This window comes from Myxine glutinosa, chromosome 5 (assembly GCF_964187855.1).
Source record: "Myxine glutinosa chromosome 5, kmMyxGlut1.1, whole genome shotgun sequence".
In the NCBI taxonomy this organism is placed as follows: domain Eukaryota; kingdom Metazoa; phylum Chordata; class Myxini; order Myxiniformes; family Myxinidae; genus Myxine; species Myxine glutinosa.
In genome coordinates, this window is record NC_136265.1 from 153,734,319 (window position 1) to 153,759,782 (window position 25,464).

Genomic DNA, 25,464 nt, shown 5'->3' on the forward strand with positions numbered 1-25,464 from the left:
GGCTCCGTGACCCTGGCAATGGCGAAAATCAATGGCTTGTGGTCGACAAAGGCCGTGAACGGGCGGCCCTCCAGGAGGTGGCGAAAATGGCAGACGGCCAGGTACAGCCCGAGGAGCTCGCGGTCGAAAGTGCTGTACTTCAACTCGTTGGGCAGGAGTTGCCGGCTGAAGAACGCGAGCGGCTGCCAGGCCCCGTTTACCCATTGCTCATGAACCGCGCCCACGGCGTAGTCGGAGGCGTCCGTAGTGAGGGCGATGGGAGCATGGGGTACCGGGTGGGCCAGCAGTGTGGCGTTGGTGAGGGCCCGTTTCGCGCCGGTGAAAGCCACGTCCATGTCCGTGGACCAGACGACGTCGCGCTTCGCCGGCTGGCCGCGGAGGGCGGTGTACAAGGGCCGCATGAGTTGCGCAGCTCAGGGCACGAAGCGGTGGTAAAAGTTCACCATCCCGAGGAACTCCTGCAGCGCCTTGACGGAGCGGGGGCGCGGGAAAGCGGCGATGGCCTCGACTTTGGCCGGTAGCGGTACGGCGCCGTTCCGGGTGATGTGGTGGCCCAAGAAGTCGATCGTCGCCGCACCAAAGTGACATTTGGCCGGGTTGACGATCAAGCCGTGCTCGCTGAGGCGGCCGAACAGCATCCGGAGGTGGAGGAGGTGCTCGGCTCTGGACGTGCTGGCGACGAGGACGTCGTCCAGGTAGGTAAAGAGGAACGGCAAGTCGCGCAGCACGCCGTCCATCAGGCGCTGGAACGCCTGTGCCGCGTTTTTGAGGCCGAAGGGCATCCGGAGGAATTCGAAGAGGCCGAAAGGTGTAATAACGGCCGTCTTCGGGATGTCGGCCGGGCGGACGAGCACCTGGTGGTACCCCCGAATCAGGTCCACTTTTGAAAAAATGGTCCGCCCCGCCAACCGGGTGGAAAAATCCTGGATGTGCGGGACGGGGTACCTGTCGGGGGTAGTGGCGTCGTTGAGGCGGCGGTAGTCGCCGCATGGCCGCCATCCGCCCCCCGGCTTCGGGACGATGTGCAGCGGCGAGGCCCAGGCGCTGTCGGAGCGCCGCACGATGCCGAGGCACTCCAGCGCGGCGAACTCGGCCTTGGCGACGGCGAGTTTGGCTGGTTCGAGACGGCGAGCTCGGGCGTACACCGGCGGGCCCGTAGTGGGAATGTGATGCTCGATGCCGTGACGCACCGCGACGGCCGAAAACGTTGGTCGCGTGAGGGCCGGGAACTCCGCGAGGAGACGCGCGAAGTCGTCTGCCAACGGGAGGACGCAGGAAAGCTCCGTGGGCGCGGAACAGCTCAAGCCGCACGCCAGCGAGCTGAAAGTTTCGGCGTTGACGAGACGCCGACGTTTAACGTCGACCAGCAGCCCATGGGCGCAAAGGAAATCGGCCCCGAGCAAAGTCATGGGGATGTCCGCCATCACGAACTACAAGCGAAAGAGCTGGCTGCCGAAGCGGAGGGCGACGGTGCGTGGGTCGAAGGTGCGGATGGCGGAGCCGTTGGCCGCGATTAAGGAGGGGCCGCAAATGGCGGCCCGCCTGTCCTCCGCCGAAGCGGGAATGACGCTCAGCTGAGCGCCGGTGTCGCAGAGAAAACGCCGCCCCGACGCTTGGTCCGCGATGAATAGCAGGTTTCCGGAATGGCCGGCTTTCATGGCTGGTAGTGAGCGCCGGCCCGACCGTTTCCCGACTTGCCGAACGTGCACGGGGGTCGACATGATCGGGCCTGCCGCCTGAACCTGGCGTGGAAATAACACCAGGCCGGGTCTGGCGGGGGATCCGGTCGACGCGTCGGGACCGGGCGACGCAGCGTCGCCGCTGCCAGTCGCGCCGGCCCGGCGGCCTCCGGGAAGGAAGCTGCGTCGCGGGCGTCGGGCGGGTGGGCGGGAAACTGCGCCGCGGGCGCCGACTGGGCGGCGGGCGGGCTCCCGGCAGCCACCCCGACGAGCTGGCTCGCCGCTCCGACGAGCTGGCTTGCCGAATCGATCTTGTCGGCCTCCCTGGCGAGGTCGCGGGGGTTCGTGATGGTCGTGCTTGCCAGGGCAACCCGGACCTGGGCCAGGAGCTGGCGGAGAAAAAGCTCTTGGAAAAGGAAATCCGAGGGATGCTCGCCGAGCAACGCGAGCATGTAGTCCATACGTTCGGACGGGCGCGTATCGCCGAGCTCAGGAAGGTCGAGCAGGCGTCGTGCGCGTTCAGTCGGGGAGAGGGCGAAAGCGCCCAGAAGAAGTGCCTTGATGGCGTCGTACTTGCCGTTAGCGGGCGGGCTCTGGAGGAGGCTCAGGCAGCGGGCGGCGGTCACGGAGCCGAGCGCGGCGACCACGTAATGGTATTTCGTGGTGTCCTCCGTAATGCCACGCAGGGCGAACTGGGAGTCCGCCTGAGCGAACCAGACGGCGGCATGTGCTTCCCAGAAAGTGGGCAGTTTGAGGGACACTGCCATGTCCATCGCGTGTCGTAAACTCGGGGTCACCAGTGAAGGAGCAGCGCTCCTGCTTGAGACGGACAAAGTGACGGACAAGACACAAACTCGTCCGAGAAGATGTTTATTGTATAATCATCTCGGGAACTCTGAAAGCCCGTTTATCGGGTTCGCATATATATATCCAAACCAAAAAGCATACATCAGAACCCAAACCCCGCCTCTCAGGCGAGGCACGCTTTGGTGGTCATGTGACCGACAGGTGCAAAGGATTATAACCTCGGCGCCGCGGTTTGGCCGCCGGTTACGTCACCGGCTTGGGCCAGGAGAATCTGTTGCTGGTCTCGAGCTTTGGGGGACCCATGGGTCGCTACATATATATATACTGAAACGCAAAAGAAACTTACCACCTTTGAAACCTTTAAATATCAACAATAACACTGCGTGTAGTAAATGTGTTAACTTATTTGTGGACAATAGTGTCCTCACTGTCAGACAAAACGGTCACGGATGGTCACTTGAACCTTCAATGGTCACTTCATAGCACAGCTGTTGAACAGCCGTTTTGACTGTCAGTGATTAGCCAAGGGGTACGGGATAATTTTAATGAGCTGCACGTGATGTCTTGATATTGGCTTTAAAAAGGCCAGTGCAAAATGGGCATTTTGACCAAAAAATTTGACCATTTTGACCAACTTCAAAAAGACCGAAAACGCAAAAGAAACTTACCACCTTTGAAACCTTTAAATATCAACAATAACACTGCGTGTAGTAAATGTGTGAACTTATTTGTGGACAATAGTGTCCTCACTGTCAGACAAAACGGTCACGGATGGTCACTTGAAACTTCAATGGTCACTTCATAGCACAGCTGTTGAACAGCCGTTTTGACTGTCAGTGATTAGCCAAGGGGTACGGGATGATTTTAATGAGCTGCACGTGATGTCTTGATATTGGCTTTAAAAAGGCCAGTGCAAAATGGGCATTTCAATCAACATGCCACGATTGTCAAGGGATCAACGGCAGCGTACCCTGGGTATGCTGCAAGGCGGACTGAGCTACCGTGAGGTGGCACGTCGCCTTGGCTGTTCACACCAGACGATATCGGCCCTGGTGGACAGAGACACCCTCCACAACTCTGCAGATGACAGACCTCGATCAGGGAGGCCAAGAGTCACCACTGCAAGGCAGGACAGGCAGATGCTCCGAAGTCACCTGCGGGATCGATTCCGTCCAGCATCCCGCACTGCGACAGAAACTCCGGGGCGTGCAAACCCACGGATCTCCAATGATACTGCACGAAGACGACTGCATGACTATGGCCTGACTGCCAGAAGACCATACAGAGGCCCCGTGATGACGGCTGCCCATCACCGCAACCGACAGAGATGGTGCCAGCAGCATCAGCGGTGGACCTTGGCGCAGTGGAACGAGGTCGCTTTCAGCGATGAGTCAAGGTTCTGTGTGGACAGTCCTGATGGGCGTGAGCGTGTCTGGATAAGAACTGGCGAGCGATATGCCGATTGTTGCGTGCGTCAAGCCAACAGGTGGGGTGGCCCAAGTGTGATGGTGTGGGCCGCCATATCAGGCCGGTACAGGACGCCACTGGCGGTTGTGGATGGGAATCTCAACGCCCAGCGGTATGTGGATAACATCCCGCGACCTCATCTGCTGCCATTCCTGCTAGACCACCCAGAACTGAGAACCTTTCAGCATGACAACGCTCGTCCCCATGCTGCTCGCTTTACCACTGCATTTCTCCAAGGCGAGAACATCAACACCATGCAGTGGCCTGCGCTCTCCCCTGACCTGAATCCCATAGAGCACCTGTGGGATGAGCTTGGGAGACGCGTAGTTGGCAGGGCCAGGACACGGGCAGAGCTGCTTCAGACATTGAGGACTGAGTGGGACAGAATCCAGCAGCAATCCATCCAAAGACTGGTAGGCAGTATACGCCGATGATGCACTGCCTGTATCCAAAACAATGGTGGCCACACACGCTATTGAAAGGGGACTGACATTGCACCCTGTGCTGTTCTGTATTGTAGAACAAACTGATGAGATGGTGTATCTTGGTCAAAAACTTGACATGTCATCAATAAAATGCCAATGTTTCAATTAGCAATTGTTGGTTTGTTTTATTTTGAACTGTTACAATTTTATTACATTTCAAACAAGTAGTAAGTTTATTTTGCGTTTTCGGTCTTTTTGAAGTTGGTCAAAATGGTCAAAATGGTCAAATTTTTCGGTCAAAATGCCCATTTTGCACTGGCCTTTTTAAAGCCAATATCAAGACATCACGTGCAGCTCATTAAAATCATCCCGTACCCCTTGGCTAATCACTGACAGTCAAAACGGCTGTTCAACAGCTGTGCTATGAAGTGACCATTGAAGGTTCAAGTGACCATCCGTGACCGTTTTGTCTGACAACGAGGACACTATTGTCCACAAATAAGTTCACACATTTACTACACGCAGTGTTATTGTTGATATTTAAAGGTTTCAAAGGTGGTAAGTTTATTTTGCGTTTTCGGTCTTTTTGAAGTTGGTCAAAATGGTCAAATTTTTCGGTCAAAATGCCCATTTTGCACTGGCCTTTTTAAAGCCAATATCAAGACATCACGTGCAGCTCAGTAAAATCATCCCGTACCCCTTGGCTAATCACTGACAGTCAAAACGGCTGTTCAACAGCTGTGCTATGAAGTGACCATTGAAGGTTCAAGTGACCATCCGTGACCGTTTTGTCTGACAGTGAGGACACTATTGTCCACAAATAAGTTCACACATTTACTACACGCAGTGTTATTGTTGATATTTAAAGGTTTCAAAGGTGGTAAGTTTCTTTTGCGTTTCAGTATATATATATATATATATATAAATAATCGGGAGATTAAATTAGACGCGGACGTAGCTTCAGGACGTCGATCTTTAATTCTCGACAAGCTTTCGACCAACAAAGGTCTTCTTAGTCGTCCCCAAGTTCAGCGGAAGTGGAGAACTTAAAGTTCTGAACGGATTTGGATGAAAGTTGGTGGGATGATTGCCCTTGGGATAAGGAAGAATTGATTCGTTTTTGGTGAAGCTCAGGATATTATTCCGGATCCAGGAATATGTTTTGGAAATTTTTTTGGGAAAGATTTTTTCTGTTTTACTGCATTAAAGCTTTTATTCTTATTCTTAAATGATGTTTTTCTTCTCTAATTCCGAGATATATCAAAATAAATTCTCTGACAGTTAGGGCCTACGTTCTTTTTCATTTATTGTTTTGGGGAGGGGATGTTAAACAAAACGTATTATTCCAACTAAACCCACGGCGGGAGTATGCGCTCCACTGAGTGGCGTTCTAGTGGATTATAAATTCAGATACTGTCACAAGTGCATGCAAAACTCAGTTACCGACCTGGTTTCGCCCTTGTTGGGGCTTCATCAGGGCAACGCACCTTGAAGGCTCACTGCGTTGCTCACTGCGTCTTGTCACACACCCAAGCTGTCCACCAAGTTTCATCCGAATCCGTCCATGACTTTTTGAGATATCTAGCTATGTACCATTTTTGGCCCTATCACTCAATGGTGAATAATCACTGAAAAAATTCTTAGATCCAGAACTGAAAACAATCGGCTCTCACCTAATCAATTATCCCCAGCTGTGGCTGGGACTAAAATTAACCACACCCTGCCCTTCCACCCTGCCCTTCCATGAATGGACATGGACAGTGACAGGACCAGGGTCGACAGTTTAAGAGCAAATGAGAGCAGAGATAGTACGTTCGTAAGGCAGGGGTCTTTCACTCGGAGAGTGGTGAATGCATCGAATGATCTCCTTGCAAGGCTAGTTGCCGTGTTGGCAGAGCACCATTTTAAAATCGAGTTGGATAGGTATCTGGAAGTAGTGCGGATAGTGAAGTACCACCGTGTTGGCATGATTGTGCAGGCCTGATGGGCCTAATGGCCTCCTCCTGCATCGAATTTCCGAAGATAAAGGAACCAACTTCATTAACCTTGTCATTATCCCATTGATAAGAAAGAGGTGCGAACAAAGGTAACTGTGCTCGAAATTCCCATTACAGGCGAAATTATGTATCCCTTGTGTATGCTCTTCTAAGATTGATACACTTCATCTCTCAACAATATATATTCTCAACACTCAATCCCCTTCAGGTCAAACCAACTCCCTTATATTTACCATAACGATAACCTCAATTCCAAGACTTACCTTGCCCTGCCACTCGGAAATATCAGCCATTGTGACTGCTTGCGGCAGAGAAACCTCTGAACCCAAGACCTTTGCAATTTGCTCGCAAACTTCTACCTGCAAAATAGATCGGATGAGTGAACGCCAACACACTGCAAAGTCAAATCACTTTTGTTTGAAATTAAATTTCAGAGCGATGGAACAAAACAATGCAAAATATGGAGCTGTGTACAGTCTGCAACATTTCCTTATTGGAGTTAATGGGTTATTGCAGCTCCTCCATTACCTTATGTTGATGAAAATACACTTTTATATTTGCTTCAGCCTCGCAATGTTGATAAACTCCAAAAAGGTATAAAGCTTTATTAGAAGAGGAAAAAGTGGAGATTGCAAGAAGATTAGGAAAAGAACAAACTTTGGTTTTTAGAGAAAAAAAAATGGCGAATGGCGACGGGGGAAGGGGAAATGGCAGGTTTGGAGATTTTCCTCCTGGGCTCCCGAAAACAAATCATACCTGTTTATCCCACATGCCTACCAATCTTTACCACCAAATCTTTACCACGACACTTTATCCTCACCCATTACACTTCTCCAAGTATACAGCCGAGCCTTTATGCCTCATTTCCTCTCTATTAACCAACAAAGAAAAGATTACCGACTTCTTTCCTGGAAATCCTCGCTGTGTCCATGTGGTTTTTACCTCCCACCCCCACCCCCCTTCCCATGCCTCCTCCCCCAAGCCCTCTCCCTCCCACAGATCTCCCAATGTCCCTGCTCTCAAATGTTCTGCTTGTGTGCTTCCACCTCTCTCCCCATCTTGTCTCCCGCTCCCTTTATTATGTCTGATGTGTCCGGGGTTTTTTTTTTTTTTTTTGTCATTAATATTAGCTCTTACACGAGCCTCGATCTTGTATGCAAAAAAAATAAATAAAAAAAATCAGGAAAAAAAAGTGTGTTCTGAGATGCCTTGGGGCTAGATTGGGCCATGTCAACCTCCCCCTCTTCCCCACACCCCCAGAGATCAAATGTGATATTGAGTCAGAACCATTAGGTTCAGGTCTTAATGCAGCCATAATAGACACACACACACACACACACACACACACACACACACACACACACACAATTAATTGTACAGTATCGGTTGTTCCTAAACTTAAATATAAATAATTTAAAGGATTGTTGTAAATGATGTTAATTTCACAATATATATATATTTTTGAACACACACACACACACACACACACACACACACACACACACACACACACACACACACACACACACACACACACACACACACACACACACACACACACACGATTTAGAGTTGGGTTAATTAGAGCACACAGAGATGCAGCAGTTTACTAATATAGTGGAATGTGTCGTGTGCTTTTTTTTTTTTTTTGTATACTGAATCGAGGCTCGTGAAAGAGCAAGTGAAATGGGTAGATAGAATGGTGAGGATCAGGATGGATAGAGGAAGTTAGAAAAATATAAAAACAGCTTTAAAATGCGGTGGTGATGAAGTGAGTAGTTTGAAGAGGGAGTGAGAGAAAGAGAAAGAGAGAGAAGAGGATGAGACAGCCAGAATTTACACTAATTGGCCACCTTCGGGTGCAGCCCATCCAGAGTGTCCTCAAAACCACTGGTCAGGTGAGTTGCGGTCGAACGTTCTCGCAGAGATGAGCTGCGGCCTTTTATGGAAATCGAGCATTTGCTGCACAAAAAGGGTCGTTTGGTATGGCAAAATGATAGGAAAGAACTATTATAATAAGGGTAACCAAAAATTGGAAAATTTCTTTGGAAATATTGGGGTATGACTTCACTAACAACAATGACAACACCACAACAGATCCGACAGCAGAGGGTTGGATAATGATAAATGAGCCAATGAGAATGATGTAGCTGCTCACGTGGGGGACGTGACGATTTGAGATTCTGTCCGACTTATATGACCTCGCGGAGGCAATCTGTTCAGGCAGTTATCGAGTCCTGCTCCCTGCTCAAACTGAAAATAAAAATAAACATATTCCAAGCAAATCAAACCGACAAGAATTATTAATCAGCCGATATGAGAGGAAATCAAAAGGTTCTTTCCCCAATCACAAAGGGATGCTTCTGCACCAGGAAATCTGCATCTGCACCTGGAAAAAAACCCAAATCCTATCCAGGTTCCTGCTGATGACTCCATCTTTGCTCATTACTTGTTCGAGTTCCTTCTGATGACTCCAATACAGTATTTGGTTTTCCGTTTGATTGTTTACTTCATAATCAATCAGCCAGTTTACTTTGAGTTCATTTACTTGCTGTTTGTAACTTGTTCAGGTGTTCCAGGTATAGATAGCAGGCTAGACTGATTTCCACCCTTTCTTTTCAATCCTATATCTCTACCACCTATCCACTGCCAACACAAGACTGTTATAGCATTGCATGTGGTCTGGATACTTTCCCAATCTGCAAGCTCTGCTCAATTTCCTCATTTACCCCCAACAAATAAATTAATTTTGAAATTCAAAACCATTCCTCAAACCCCTGCCCACCCCCTCCCCTCCCCCCCTCCCCCCAACGCCATGGCATCTCTCAGGCTTCCTGTCTCAGTAACAACCTCTTTTTTATGTGGGTGGTTGACCGCCCCATCCCAGATTTCCGTCTTCAGCAACTACATACAACAAAACAACAGGCATTTTAAGGCCATTTTCCCTGCTAGAGCGGGGGTTAGCCTTGCGGTCCCCATGACAATCTTCTCCATTTTGCCCTATTTTCTGCATCTCCCCTTGTTAACCCACTTCCCCACATTTCTTCTTCCACCATCTTTAGCCAAGTCTTTCTTGGTCTTCCCCGTCCTCCACTTCCTTCCACATTCATTTCCATAACTCTTCTCAACCAGTCACTTTCATCCTTCCTCAGCACATGACCAAACCATCTTAACCTGTTTCTCTTCACAGCATCAATCACAGGCTCTATTCCCATCATCTTTCGTAATTCATCATTTGTCTTCCTCTCTCTCAACGATACTCCACACATCCACCGAATCATTCACACATCCACCGAACAATTCGCATTTCCAGCCTTCGTTGCTGCTCTACGTTCATCACCCATATCTCGCTCCCATAAATCATAACCCGTCTCACACATGCAGCATACACCTTTCCCTTCACCTTCAACGACACTCCCCTCCTCGTCAGCACGCCACTCAGTTCCCGACACTTCTTCCATGCACAACTCGCTCTAGCAACCGTTGCCGAGTCTGATCCACCTTCTCCATTCAGCATGTCTCCGAGGTAACAAAATGTTTTCACACCTTCCAGCTTCACGCCCTCTCCAAGATCCAACTCAACATTTCCTCCATCTGCAGCTCCCTCTGTGCACACCTTACACTTGAATGTACCTGCCACATTGGTTAATGACCCTCTCAAACCACTACATTTTTTATGAACCCACTCAGCGCACATTGGACATTGAATGGAGTTCACTCCGACACCCTTCCTGCACACAGCACATGGCCACTTCCCAGTTCTTTCCACCTCACCACATGCTTTACCACTTGCCATCGCCTTCGTCTTTCCGATATTCACCTTCAGACCTTTTGTCTCCATACATTCCTTCCACTTGTTCATCTTCTCCTTCAGCCCATCCATACTTTCTGCAATCAACACCAGATCATCTGCATACAACAACTCCCATGGTAAACCCTCTTTTACGTTCCGAGCAAGCACCTCCATCATAGCTACAAATAGCAGTGGACTTAGTACCGACCCCTGATGCACTCCCACCTTCACCTCAAACTCACCACTGTTCCTGTCCTTCTTCCTTAGAGCTGTGCGCTCTCTCTCGTACATTGCCAGCACTACTCTGATCAACCATTCCTCCACTCCTAACCTCCTCAATGCCCATGTCACTACTTCACGTGGAACCCTATCGAATGCTTTCTCCAGATCAACAAACCCAAGAAACAACTTCTTCCTCTTCTCCATGTACTTCTCCTGCAACTGCTTCCCAATAAAAAGCGCATCTGTCGTTTCTCTTCCTGGCATAAATGATAAATCCAAACTGCATTTCGTCAATCTTCACTTTCTTCCTGATCCTCTCCAACACCCTTTCCAATACCTTCATTCCTTGCTCCAATAACATTATCGCTCGATAGGAGCCACAGTCCAGAGGGTCACATTTCCCCTTGTATAGAGGGACGAGGGTACTCAGTTCCCAAACCACTGGAATGCGGCCTTCTTTCACCACCAGATTACAGATCTTTGTCATTCTCTTCACACCCCAATTTCCCGCTGCCTTCAACATATCTCACACAACTCCCGTCGGCCCTCCCGCTTTTGTACTCTTCATTGCTTTTATCGCTTCCTCAACTTCCTTCTCAGTTATCTTCTCTGCCGGTCCTAAAACTGGGTTACTCTCTATGTTGCCATCCCATTCATTCTCTGCATTCAACAGCATTTCCATATATCTTTTCCATCTTCCTTTAATTCCATCTGGGTCGACAACGATTTGTCCCACTTCATCCTTCAAGCAACTCACCCCATCACATCACACCTCTCTTTCGCTATCTGCTTTGCAATCCTGAATACCGCTCTCTGACCCTCTTCCAAATCCAAGCATTCTCCGAACATTTTCCTACATGCCTCCTGCGCCTTTGCTACCTCTTTCTTCGCAGCCTTCTAACTTTCATGTTCTGCCTTTTCTGCCCCCATACCCTTCGCCTTCTGCCACTCCTTGAACTTCTTCCTCTTCTCGTCAATCCTCTTTCCAACTTCATCATCCCACCACCATGTTTCCGAGTGCCTCGGTGATCCTTTTGTCCATCCACATACCTCACCAACGGCTCCCAACAGACCATCTTTCATTGACATTCAACCACTTTCAAGCTCAACCACATCATCCTCTACCATTCTCAGCCTCTCTTTTAATGCCTCCCCCACCGTCACCTCTTTCAACCTCCACACCTTCATTCTTGGTTGGTACTTCACCTGCCGAGCTCTCCTTGCACCTTTCACCCTTATGTCGCAGACAACCAAGTGGTGCTGTGAAACAGCCTCCTCCCCCAGGATCACCTTTGTGTCCCAGAGGTGCCCGCTATCTCGCCTATGCACCATCAGGTAGTCAACGGTTGTCGTCGACCCACCTGACGTGTATGTATCAAGCTTATTATCCTCTTTCTGGAACTGAGTATTACAAATCAGCTCCATCATCAAACTCCAAAATCCTTTCACCTTCTCCATTTCTCCCACCATATCCGTAACCCCCATGAACTCCGTCAAAACCGTCTATACTCCTTCCCACACGTCCATTTAGGTCTCCTCCTACGACAACAACTTCCTTATCTTTCACGTTTTCCATCAGCTTCTCCATTGCACACCAGAACTTGTCCTTCTCTTCATCGCTCCGACCAACCTGCGGAGCATATCCCGAGATGACGTTCACCAGGAACTTTCCAATCATCATTTTCACCATCATCAACCTTTCACTCACTCGAGTCACACTCACCACACAGTACAAACTCCTCAGAAAACAGGACACCAACACCATGCACACCTTCTGGGCACCCTTGCCACACAAACTTGTCTTTCTGTCCCTGCCTACCCTTCACCATTCTCACACCACTTCCCTTCCATCTCGTTTCCTGCACACAACATATGTCCACTCTTCTTCTGACCAATACTTCCACCACTTCTCCTGATCTCCCTGCCATTGTCCCTACATTCCATGTCCCAAACCTCAGAAACCGATCTGCACGTCAGGCATCAGACGTTTCATCGTCATAAATGGGGTGATTTCCACCCTTGCTTCGATCGGGTTCCCCACCTTGAGTTTTGACGAGAGGGTGTTGGGTCCACCACGGGGTACTTCGGGCTGTACCCTGCCCATATGTAGTTGTAATTGTCATGGTTCCCTTTTTGAGGCAATGTTTTATGGCCGGATGCCCTTCCTGACGCCAACCCTTTTAGTCCTTATGACACGTAGGGATACGGTGCACCTATTCTAAACCGGGGTACACACCGGGTATTATCCTGACATATACAGTATGTAATTCGAACCACCCTTATTGGACAGAATAATGATAGCATACGAATGTGTACACAACTACTTGGCTCGCTGGCCCAGTGACTGCAAGCTCTGGTTTGCGCTGGAGCTTACGGTGCACTTGGGGCCCGCGCCCAAAGTTAACGAAAGCATATTCCAGCAATGCGAGGAACACAAACACAAAGCACCCCATCAGATAGATGGCAATAGCCTTCACGTAGGGGATCTTGGGCAGAATCTCACGCAGGTGAGTGCTGATGGTGGTGATGGTGAGTACAGTCGTAATTCCGAGTGCGACACGTGCAGCAGAAGCATCATAGCTGATCCAAAAGGAGACCCAGGAGAGAATGGTGATCAAAATGGAAGGCATGTAAGTTTGAAAGATAAAAAATCCGATGTTTCTCTTCAGACGGAAGCTCAAGGACAGACGTGGGTACGAACCGGTCGCAAAATCGACCCTTCTCGTGACCAGACGATGCTCGGTGATGGAAAACTGAGGCAGTTCCACCTTGTCGACTCCAGTAACAGCACCACTTCCATTGCGCCAATAGAAATCTAAATGACATTGTATTGTATATCCATAGCTCTCGATTGCCAGTGTGCAACTTCAACAACTACATCTATGGAGATTTTTCTTAAGACTGATTCTCTGCTGTTCTCCTACCTCAGGGGTATGTTATGTTAGCAAGCGGCTTGCTATTGCTTGGTATCGCTTGGTGAGGCAGCCGTTCCATATAAACCACTTTGCAAGTGGCTTGCCAATTAAGAGGTTATTGGTGAGCGGTAAGCGAGCTACTTGCGAATGGAAGACCTCCGTGTGTTAGCAAAAATGGCCACCGTAGTTGAATTCAATACAATTGGTGGGTATTTCTTCAATTTTGCTCTCCCAGGGGACGATATTGAAGTGTGAATTTCATACTTTCATTGTTACTTCTACTCTTCATCCAAATTCTTTAAAATCAACAAACTTTCAAAACCCCTCCAAACTCACCTCCCCCCTTAACCCCCCTCCCAAAAGTGCACAATGGCAGGTCCATAGATAAACTTGGCGTGGAGAGCCTCTTCTGACTCCCCATCTATTTATCATTCTTTTCCTCTTCGTAATACCCTCTGTAGCTGCTACATAACACAATCAATTCGTTTGGGAAAGTTGGCACAAGAGGACCGAGTAAAACTGAAAACGACGGCTCGGATAGCCATATTGTTAAGCGGTGCTGAGCACTCCGTTCCGTTGGAGTGCTTGCTTGAGCACTTTGAATCAAGCAAGCCACTTGGCAAGTAATAGCAAGCTGCTTGTTAATGGAACACACCCCAGGTCTCCTTTTCCAACCTGTGGAGACTTCAATTGCCACCAGGCCAGTTGGCCGAGTGAATCTTAAAACTACAGTCCACTGTATTACAGCCAAGTCATTCTGCGATACAGCTGCCCTTACTCGGTCTATTGTATTCTACTAGCAAGTTGCCCGTGGCCACACGGGGTACCAAATGGGGTCGGAAAAAATGCAAATGCCGTCTTCTGTCACCGAGCTGGAAAGCTGGGAGCAACAATTCCCAATTATTGCCACATCTGATGCAATTCAAATGCTCTAACGGTGGTGAGGTGCTCCAATTGAAACTGTTCATTATATGCAGCTTTTTGACGTCTCGGGTCCGTAATAAAAATTTGTCTTGGTGCCAAAGCCATTGAATGAATGAATGAATGAATGAATGATCGTTTTAAGGCCATTTTCCCCGCTAGAGCGGGGGTTAGCCTTGCGGGCCCCATGACAATCATGGTTCCCTGTTTGAGGCAATGTTTTTATGGCCGGATGCCCTTCCTGACGCCAACCCTTCGTCGCCTCTCACGATGCGCAGGGATACGGTGTACCTATTCTAAATCGGGGTACACACCGTGATCATTCATCCCAGCAAGCTGGTAATCAATTAGCCGACCTCGGAAGGATGACAGGCTGAGTCAACCCCCCTGGCGTTATTTCAGCGATCGACCGGGATTCGAACCCAGGATCCTAGGATCCCAAGCCGGCACCCTAACCGCAAAGCCAACACCAGGCTCAAAGCCATTGACCAATTGCAAATTAATAATAAGATTTCAATCTCTCCAAATGGCAGTCAAACTCTGTTAGATTTAATCATGTAAAAATTCCGTTTCGATTTTTGGAGATTTCGAAGATATCATTGAATTTTCATCCAATTTAAAGAGTTCTGGGTTCTGGGGAATTAACTCGTATAAGCACTATGAAGACGACTATGTACAAAGGGTATGTATTTTTAAAGGGGGTGGAGGTTTTGCATAAACCTCAGAGAGCCAGGAGCTACTAGGTCCCTGATAATAATGCTCCCCTGGAAGAGCCGGGGTGTGCAAGTGAACTAGAATGGCACTCGGTAGAGCGCATACCTCCACCAGGCTGAACAGTTTAGGTTTTGTATTCCACTGATAGGCCGGATCTGCATCCGGACTTCAACCAAAATCGAATCGGCTTGTTCTTATTGCCTGACCAACTCATGGCCCTAGTTTTGTCATAATCCGTCCACAACGTTTTGAGATATCGTGCTACCGTGTTCGGCCCTATCTCTCAATGATGAAGAATCAACGAAAAAATTCTCATATCCAGATGTGAATCTTTACCAAAATCTAATATATTCTTCCTTGGAACATACCCAACCTGTCCACCAAGTTTCGTCCAAATCCATCCACAACTTTTTTGAGATATCCTGTTCACAGACAAGCAAACAGACAAACAGACAGGGGTGAAAACATAACCTACTCCAACCTTCAGTGAAGGAGGTAACAAAAGCACCGGTAGAAATACTTTGGCTTGAACGGACCTTATTCTGAAAGATGTGTCGTTTTTTGCATCATTTCTGTATTTTAACGAATATGTAACCAGTTTTACAACTTTAACACCCCCTTTTATGTTCTGCCAGCACTCATCAACCTCTTACCTTAATAGCTTCAAAAGCAGTCTCGGATGGAAATCGCCTTCGCTCCAGCAAAGTTTCCTTCTCAGAAGCAATGCTCTTTGGAGTTGGTATCTGCGAAAGATTTGTCATGCCAATGCTACAAGCAACAATACAGTACTGCCGTGCGTATAAAGACATGAGAGGTGGAAACGAGCTAAGATAAATACATAAGCTAAAGATTCATGAAAATATATGGCCAAAAAAAACCTACCTAGGAACAACATCAATCGATCAGCTAGTTGACAATGGAGACCACTTTTGATAAGGGACCTTCTGACAGTAGATGAGTCCACGTGTAACCCTTATGTCTGTACCAGTTTTTGTGCAAGTTCAGCAGTTTATTTTTTTTCCTATTTCTTAATGAACTTATCCTTAAGTATAGCTGATTTGTTTTGCTGAATTGGATAGCCTAGACTTCCGAGAGGTACGCGTACTCGCCTCTAATCTGTCTAGCCTGTGTTTAAATATCGGCCCAGCTATAAAACTGTCATCGCCGCCGTCTCTCGGATGGACATTAAACAGGCGTCCCATCTGCTGACATTAGTTGGCGAACATTAAAAATTCCACGGTGTCCTTCCTGAAGAGTAGACACTATCACTGGCATCCTGAACAAATTCCAAAATCCTGCCCTGACTTCCTGAGTCGGAGTGACAACCCGACCAGAATTGTAACCTAGTGACTGCTTCGGCAGCACCAACACTCCGCATAAGGGCAAGGTACATTATGATTATGACGATGATTGTTGCTCTATTGCCACATCTGGAAATACCTGTTTTGCGGGACATTTCTCTCTGGGAATTGCCTTCTTGGTATAAGAACATTATTTTGAGTCTCGTTGAGTTTGATATCTTGGGCATGGTATTGGTTTGTATTCCCTGCAAGAGAGGAATGACAAATTAGTGAATAAACTATGGTGGCCTAAGACTTTTGCACTACTGTATATTGGAAACAAGTGGAAATTGCAATTATATGTGACTTATAATTACATTATGTGAAAGGAGGAAGCAAAGAGAGAGAGAGAGAGTTCAAATAAAAAGAAAATGGCAGAATAGTGATTCAGTCAGCATAAGCTTCAGTAGATACGAGGGAGGTAATGAGATTATTCCAGGTTGTGTTTGTGGGTCGAGAATGAAGATAAATGCTACCTTAGCATAGATTTCACAAAATAAGAATAAGGCAGAGGAATGGTGTTGTTAATGTTACTCCGGCTCCATTTTTGTCTGCACTGTGCGGCTACACCTAAACTCGTGTCTGCTCAACCAGGTCTATCACTAAAAGCCACCTTCGTTGGGTCCACCCCCATCAGGGCAGCCCCTCACCACCATGATGGAGTTTGTACGCTAGATAACGATGGTTCATCATGTCTTCCATCATGCTTAGCTCAAAGGCAAGATCAACAAACCAAACATGTCATTACAACTAAAATGGGAAAATGTCTGACTACAGCTGCAGTCGGCATGTATGCCCAAATAAATCCAACGGATACGATACCGGATCACTTTTTTCATTTCAATCTCTTAAGATGAATGAAGCATCCTCCAATTGTGCTCAGAGGGGTTTGTCTACAGCTACACCAAATCCCAACCAAGCTTTGCATCTTTAATGTAAAATGGTGCAAAGAGACGCAGATAATAATGAGAATTTTCAGAGATGCACGAGCTGTGCAATCTCATGCATGTTGGTGGGCATCAGTCTCTTCCAGACAAGAGTGCGAGGCAGACTGGCAGAGACATTTTATTGGTGAACAAAAGGTCTAGAAATGCATTATAATGGCTAAAAAAAGTGTTGCTTCCTTCATCTGCACTTTTCATGCTTCAACGCATTTCCTATTTACAAAGATCAAAGGTCCATGGAGGACAAATGCACAGGACATTAATCGAGTAGTAATACCGAAAGGGCCAAAATGGAAATACACAGGCCATTCAAAGACTACGAGTAGAGGTGCACAGTGAATGACTGAATGAAGCAAACATGCAATTATAAATCACTACAGGTGCATAATGTGATAGCAAATGGAACAAGTATATTTCTAGAGTGAGCTTACAGTACATCGACAGTGCAGTGTTAAGGATTGAAGCAAAAAGGGCCTTCACAGTGTGGAAAAGATGTACATGTTACGTACTCGCCGAAGAGGTCAGGTGCACTGCAAGGACCCGTAAAGTAAATAATTTTTGTCATCAATATTTTTATGCCTCCGTCCCAAAAGGTGGCCAGAGGCATTATGTTTTCGGGTTGTCCATCCGTCCGTCCGGGCTAAACCTCGTTTTTCTCAGCAACCACATGTCCGATCGAGACGAAACTTTGAGGGTAGGATCGATACCCAGGTAGAATGGTTTTATGATCATTGTGATGTCATAGGCCCCGTGGTATGGCAGTCATCTCTGATTAAACTCAAATAAATAAAAAAATGATATCTCGTAAACCGCCGATTGGAAAAATTTGAAACTTGGCACATTGTTAAGTACTCCCAATGGGAAACAAAAGCATGATGCTATCGTCAGTGAAGCCTTATCCTAAAACTCTGAAATTGCATGCACATGATCAATGACTCATTTGTATTGAAATATAAAATTTATGACATCATAGGTCACATGGTTTGGCAGCCATATTGGATTGAAGGAAAATATTAAATAATTATATCTCTGAAACCGCTTACCCTATTGATGCAAATTTAACAAATGTCATCCAACACCATTGTTGCATATATTTTGAAAATGACGACGTTGTAGGTCACGTGGTTTGGCAGCCATCTTGGAGAGAAAAACGAACCTTATCCGATCAACACGAAACTTTACAAATGTGATCCCCTACACGTGCATATGCAGAGTGCACATATATGAGATCATATTTCATGGTTTGGTAGCCATATTAGCTTGAAAGCCGATATGTAAAAAAATCCCTTCTCCGAAACCGCTTCATCGATCGATGTGAACCCGTCATGTGGTAAAAATGTGATACTTCAAAACAGCTGAAGGGATTTAAATCAAACTTGTTTATTTTTAGGACAGTGAACGAGGGCATCTACCCATTGTCACGGGCAGGTACTACACGGAGGCATATTGGCGACACAGTCAGATTACTGTAGTTAGTGCTATTTTAATTCAGCCTGGCCCATACTTTGCCTTACTATATTTATGCATTTATCACACCAAATAGCCATTTTGTAGAAACTATACTTTTAATTCAAGTCTGGTGTTGGCTTAACGGTTGGGGTGGCTGCCTTAAGATCTTAGGGTCTTGAGTTTGAGCCCCTGTCGTGCCTTTGAAATAACACCGGGTGGGTTGACTCAGCCTGTCATCCTTTTGAAGTCGGTAAAACGAGTACCAGCTTACAGGGGTAATAAGCCATTTGAGTATCCTGCGTCGGGGTGGTGACCCGTTCAGTATTGTACTCCTTAGCCAATGAAACTGTCACGGCAGCTCCTATGCGCCTGACGGTGTGAAAGTAATGGTTGTTTATGATAGTTATCGTTTTAATTCCTCCCCTCTCACCCCCCATAATCATTATCGCCGCAGCCTGACCTCACTGAACGACACCCCGATTGAGCTTTATGATACAGTAGTTTACAAAAGAGCATAACGTGCATGCGACATTCACGTGAAAATAAGGTTTCTAAGTGAGGATGTGAATTTAAATATTGAAACATTTAATTTATCTTTAACATATCCAATGCAAATGAAAAAATGTCTACATGAACCTAACTTAACATACACATTCTCTTCTGTTCGAGCTGTTTTCAACTGTGTGAATTATTTTTACATTTATTATGGCCCAGATCCAACCTCCGACCCGACCCTCACCTGGCTCTTATCTTCACTCTGACACGCAGGGCTTCCCAGTTGTGCATGCACACTTGAGTTAGACACTTCCTGAAAAAACCGTCTGCAAGTTCACAACAAGCTTGATTACAAAAGTGAGCAAATAACCATCAACATATCCCATCTTCAATTTTAATTTCATAAAAATGTTAATCAATCTCTATCTTCAGGCAAATTCTTACCTGTAGGGAAGCATTCTCTTGGAAATACAACACTGCACTTCACCCAGTCCAAAGCAAAAGGACCGAAACAGACACACACTGATTTCTCTGACAAGGTGTGACCAAAATAAAATGCTTCTACAATTTGGGTCAAAATCCCTAAGTGGACTCAGAAACCAATCAAGCATCCTTTTGAAATGACGAGTGAGGGCCTATGATCATAATGTATGGATCCATTATGTAGGGAGACACCATTAAATGGAATGGATTTTAAATATTTCATGCTCTCAGGTTACACACTCCATGCATGGCCTGTTCATGTTCCGTGTGCAGGTCACGCCCAATAAGTGCATCGCAACAATTGACATATTTAATTGCATCGGAACATGTGGTGTGTGGAGACCTCAAAGAACATCTGATACCAAAGATTATAATGTATATGCATGCACGTGTGTCAGATTCATTTACTTGAGCGTGGGCTTTGGAGTGCTGCAGATGCTGCAACTGTCAAAGTCAGGCCCACTGTCACCAGGATTATCCAGCTGCAGGCTGTCATACAGCATGTTCAAGTCTTCTTCTTCTTCCTCCTCTTCCTCCTCTTCCTCCTCCTCGCAATTTTTCGTCACCCCACGATGATCATCATCCAACTCCAGGCTCTAGAAATACAAATGGTGCTTATCATGTCCATCCTGTGTTTCTAATGCATTCTCTTTTGGTACCTACAAAACAAAGATCCATTAACTGCAAAGCTGTATTGGAAAAATTGGCAAAACTGGTTCGAAATAATTTTGTCGTAACTTATTTTTCTCCAAATGATGGGCAACGTCACGTGAATATGCTCCAGAAGCAGAATTTTCAACACTCCCACTCTTTAAGGCTCAAGAGGGATGTTGTTATGGTTCGTTTTTAATGAAATATGCAACACCAAAATCAAGACTCTCTGCTCACCTTCACTCCTTCATTCCTCTTTTCTCTCGCGTCTGGAACAAACTCCCTCACTCTCTTCAATCCCACTCCTCCCTCCAGGTCTTTAAAACAGCTGTACACCACCATCTATTGTCTTCCCCCATCCAAAACCTTGATCTTTTCTAACCCCATTGATTCACCCCAGATCCACTTTCTTGAAATACCGACTTCTTTCCTGGAAGTCATAGCAGTGTCCATGTGTTTTACACCTCTCCCACCGCCCCTCCCCCCACCCCCGTCCCATGCCTCCTCCCCCCAAGCCCTCTCCCTCCCACAGATCTCCCATTGTCCCTGTTCTCTACTGTTGTACTTGTGTGCCTTCCTCTCTCTCCCTATCTTGTCTCCCGCTCCCTTTATGATGTTTTATGTGTCCGTTTTTTTTTGTTTGTGATTAATGTTAACCCTTACACGAGCCTCGAACTTGTATACAAAAAAACCCCGCAACAAACAGAAAAAGTATACGAATGCATCTGCAAGCAAGATCTATACCCTCGTTGCCTCTTTTTAACTGTGCAAACATTATAATTCTGCACATTCACATCCACCAATGTGCACAAAATTGCTTGGAAAACTGATGCTGCAGAATACAAATGGAAAATACATTGAATTTTCAAAATCAATACGAGCTTTCTGGTTGGTGTACAATGTCAAAAGATTGGTGTTTTTAGCGCATCAAACTAAAACCAGAAGCCCAAACAACATTAAGTGCTGGTGAAAAAAAAAAAGGTGTTTCCTGCATCTCAGATAACACAAAACAAGATTATCTATGGCAATGCAAATGGAAGCGATACGAAACCAACCGGCCAGAATTATGTCCAATTTGACTTCACAAAGTGTGTCATTTGGACTCGGCACAAGGAGCGTTCATCATGCCTTTCATCATGCATGCCCCACTCCCCCTCTCAGCCCCTCAAGCGGAGCAAATTTTACTAGCATGAACAAAATTAATCAAACCGACGAAACAGCAAATGCAGCAAACTTTTACAAAGGTTTTCATGTTTAATCTCAGAAGGCAATGGTTCAGATTTTAAAGAAGCAAACCTGGTGCTTCATCGTTGTGAATTAAGTACACACATACTTGTTATTCATGAAGCTGCTCTCAGACTTTGATCATTACTTATTGAATATTCTGAATTAATTATGTGCAACCAAATGCGTGACAACACATCTAAATTGCATCACTCTCCCTCGATAGTGAACACATATATTGGCAGGGATGCAATTACAAATTCAATCATGCCGTGGGTCATTAGATTACGAGGAAGGAGGTTATCAGTTTGGCGTTTCAGTCCAATATATAATTTGCCTTAAATGGGATAATTTGACCACTCATGGGTCATATGTATTATAGTGTAGAATAGAAAGCATCTAAAAATGCAACGGACATCCGTGTCCACTTTATACTCGAACTAAACTTGATGAAAACAACTGCAAAAAAGTAATTTTTAATATAATGGAACTAATGCACATGTATGTATGTATGTATGTATGTATGTATGTATGTATGTATGTATGTATGTATGTATGTATGTACAGTCACGTGAAAAAGTAAGTACACCCCATGTAAAGTTTTGACTTTTTCAACATATTTCAACATACAGCTATTTGATCTTCATTTCAACAATATTGATAGATAAAGGTGATATAATATAACAAATATCATGAAACATTTACATTTTGTATCCATTGTATAATTTAAATAAACATAAATGCAAATTCCTTCTGTGGAAAAAGTAAGTACACCCTTGGCTCCAATAGGTGGTATTGCCCCCTTTGGCAGAAACAACCTCAAGTAGGCGTTTCTTATAACTGTCTTCCAGTCTCTGACATCGACTGGGAGAAATTTTTGCCCACTCCTCCATGCAGAATTCTTTCAGCTGTGCGATGTTTGAGGGGTTTCTTGCATGCACAGCTCGTTTCAAATCCCCCCACAACATCTCGATGGGATTTCGATCCGGGCTTTGACTTGGCCATTCCAGAACTCTCCATTTCTTTCTTTTCAGCCATTCCTTGGTGGATTTACTGGTATATTTAGGGTCATTGTCATGTTGCAAGGTCCACCTTCGGTTGAGCTTCAACTCTCCGACAGATGGCCTCACATTACCCTCAAGCACCATCTGGTACAAGGAAGAATTCATAGTGGATTCTATGATGGTGAGCTGCCCAGGCCCTGATGCAGCAAAGCTGCCCCAAACCATAATATTTCCACCACCATGCTTTACAGTTGGTATGAGGTTCGTGGTCAAATGCTGTCTTTAGTTTTCGCCAAACATGTCTTCTGGTACTGTGGCCAAATAGCACTACCTTTGACTCATCTGTCCAGAGCACATTGTTCCAGAAGTGCTGGTCTTTGCCGAGGTGTTCATTGGCAAACTTTAGTCTTGCCCTGATGTTCTTTCTGGACAGCAAAGGTTTCCTCCTGGCACACCTCCCATGTAAATCAAATTTGTGCAGCCTCTTTCTAATGTTAGACTCGTGCACTTTGACATCAACAGTGGCGAGAGCTACATGTAGGTCCCGTGATGACAATCTGGGGTTCTTAGAGACTTCTTCCAGCATCTTGCGGTCTGCTCTCGGGCTGAACTTGCTGGGGCGGCCTGGCCTGAACAAGTTGGCAGTTGTTTGGAATCTTCTCCACTTGTAGATGATTTTCCAGACAGGCGAATGATTGATTTCAAATTGTTTGGAGATCTTTTTAAATCCCTTCCCAGACTCGTAGGCATCTATAACCTTCTTTCTGAAGGCCTCATAGAGCTCTTTCGATCTAGGCATGGTGATGCCGCACACTTCAACAACAAAGAGCAAGCCAAACTAAATGTCTGAGGTTTAAAGAAGACAGGTTCCTCCAAGATCCTCTCTACGATGTTCTAATCATTTGCACCTGATTCTAATTTTAGGTATTTGAAGTAGTGATAAATGTCGGGGTGTACTTACCTTTTCCACATGCTAAATTTGCATTTATGTTTATTTAAATTATACAATGGACTACAAAATGTAAATGTTTCATGATATCTATATTATAATAGCCGTAGATGATTCTGTCTGTCTGTCTGTTGGGTGTCTGTCCGGGGTGTGGCTTACTCGGTTTGCAGAGTAGCTCCACCCATAGCTCCACCCATTCTGGGAGTGGCTTCATATAATTATAAACAAATATCCACCATTTTATTAACTCGCATAGCTTTGAGGCCTGTTTTGTAGGCCCGTGGTGTCTTGCTCTCTCTCCCAGTTTTATTTCAAATCAAATTCGATATATCATTTCATTTTTCACAGTCGCTAACATAGTTTTAGACTCGGTTGAAAAAAAACGGGAAGAAAATCCGATGAAAGTTGCCGTTTATAGAACGAAATGAATTCTCAAACGCCTGTAACTTCAAGGACATCGAGTCTCTCTCACGCCTTTATCTCCAATCTAACTCACCATATGATTTCATTTTTATCGATGGTTTCAGACTCGGTGTCAGCAATAATTGAGAACATTCCACACACGTGGGAAAATGCAGAGATATATTTTTTAAAATCGCGTCATGGTGTATCATACACCGCCCAACATGACACCGACGGCAACGTGTCAATATGTATTAAAAATTCGCTTTTGCTTTTCCGTTAAGATATATTACTTTTTCGTTTGATGACAGTCGTCACAAAAACGTCAACAATGATGCCGACATATATTTCTTCGTTTTTATTTCATTCAACATTATTAGCCGGAAGTAAAATATGTTTCAGGAAATTACCGAGAGATATTTCTTCGTTTTTTTTATTAGTTATGTGCGCATACACTTTAAATAGGTTTATTTGAAATCTTTAATTTTCCACAATATAATTTACTTGCCATTTATCATTTGATGATTACGAGACACTTCCTCTTGAGGATCGTGACAATTCATGCGCTGCGTGGAAACTTCTATTTCCAAAATGAATGAGACGATCGATGAAGAACGCAGACTTGAACAGGATGTAGCAAGAAAACGAATGAGACGGGCGAACGAGTCCATCGACGAACGTCAATGCAAACTTGAACATGATGGAGCAAGAAAAAGAACGAGACGGGAGAAAAACGAGAGAAACGAGACGGGGAAAAGCCGATTGGAGAGGCGAGTGAGGAGCGATTGGAGAGGCGAGTGAGGAGCGATTGGAGAGGCGAGTGAGGAGCGATTGGAGAGGAGAGGAGTTTGAGGGATTGGAGAGGAGAGGAATGTGAGGGATTGGAGAGGAGAGGAGAGGAGTGCTAGGTGGAGAGAGGAGAGTGTCAGGTGGAGAGAGGAGAGTGTCAGGTGGAGAGGAGTGAGGGGTCACATATTATGTGAAATAAATAAATTGTGTTCATTACACCATTTCTGGATCTGATGACTTGCCAGTAACCATTTTGTAAAAATGAATGTGCAGCATCTAACTCAATATGTCGAAATGTCACACACATCCATGCCCGTGGGATTCCCACGGGTGACCCCACTATATTTCTTCGTTTTTATTTCATTCAACATTATTATCCGGAAGTAAAGGTTCACATGTTCATTTCACGTGTGCAAAAACAAACTCCATTTCACGTGTGCATGGACATGAAACACAGACGGGAAATTGCTTAGAGATATTTCGTTCGATGCAATTATACACCGCCCAAATAAAATATTTCACCGATACACCGAGCGAATTTCAGCGAATTTCACCGAGTTTCAGGAAATTACCCAGATATTTCTTCGTTTTTATTTCATTAGTTATGAGCAGAAGTACTCAGCGTTGCCGGGTGGGGGAGGGGGGAAGGGCACGTACACTTTAAACATGTATATACATGTGGGATGTGGGATATATACATGTGGGATGTGTGTGTGTGTGTGTGCGCGCGCATATATGTGTGTGTGTGCGTGCATATATGTGTATGTGTGTATATATATATGTGTGTGTGTGTG

General features: G+C 45.8%; 1 protein-coding gene across 12 annotated transcripts in view; it reads right to left on the reverse strand.

Moving 5' to 3' along the window:
- The window catches only part of LOC137416859 (phosphofurin acidic cluster sorting protein 2), a 984,123-nt gene that overhangs the window by 65,183 nt on the left and 893,476 nt on the right, over positions 1-25,464 (reverse strand). For all 12 annotated transcript variants that reach the window (XM_078778889.1, XM_068102518.2, XM_078778887.1 and 9 more), the window contains 6 exons: positions 20,060-20,247; positions 19,413-19,494; positions 15,594-15,683; positions 8,534-8,628; positions 8,229-8,337; positions 6,639-6,734 (listed from right to left, as the gene is read on the reverse strand). In XM_078778889.1, coding sequence (XP_078635015.1) covers positions 6,639-6,734; positions 8,229-8,337; positions 8,534-8,628; positions 15,594-15,683; positions 19,413-19,494; positions 20,060-20,247 — 660 coding nt within the window. The remainder of the gene's footprint in view (positions 1-6,638; positions 6,735-8,228; positions 8,338-8,533; positions 8,629-15,593; positions 15,684-19,412; positions 19,495-20,059; positions 20,248-25,464) is intronic.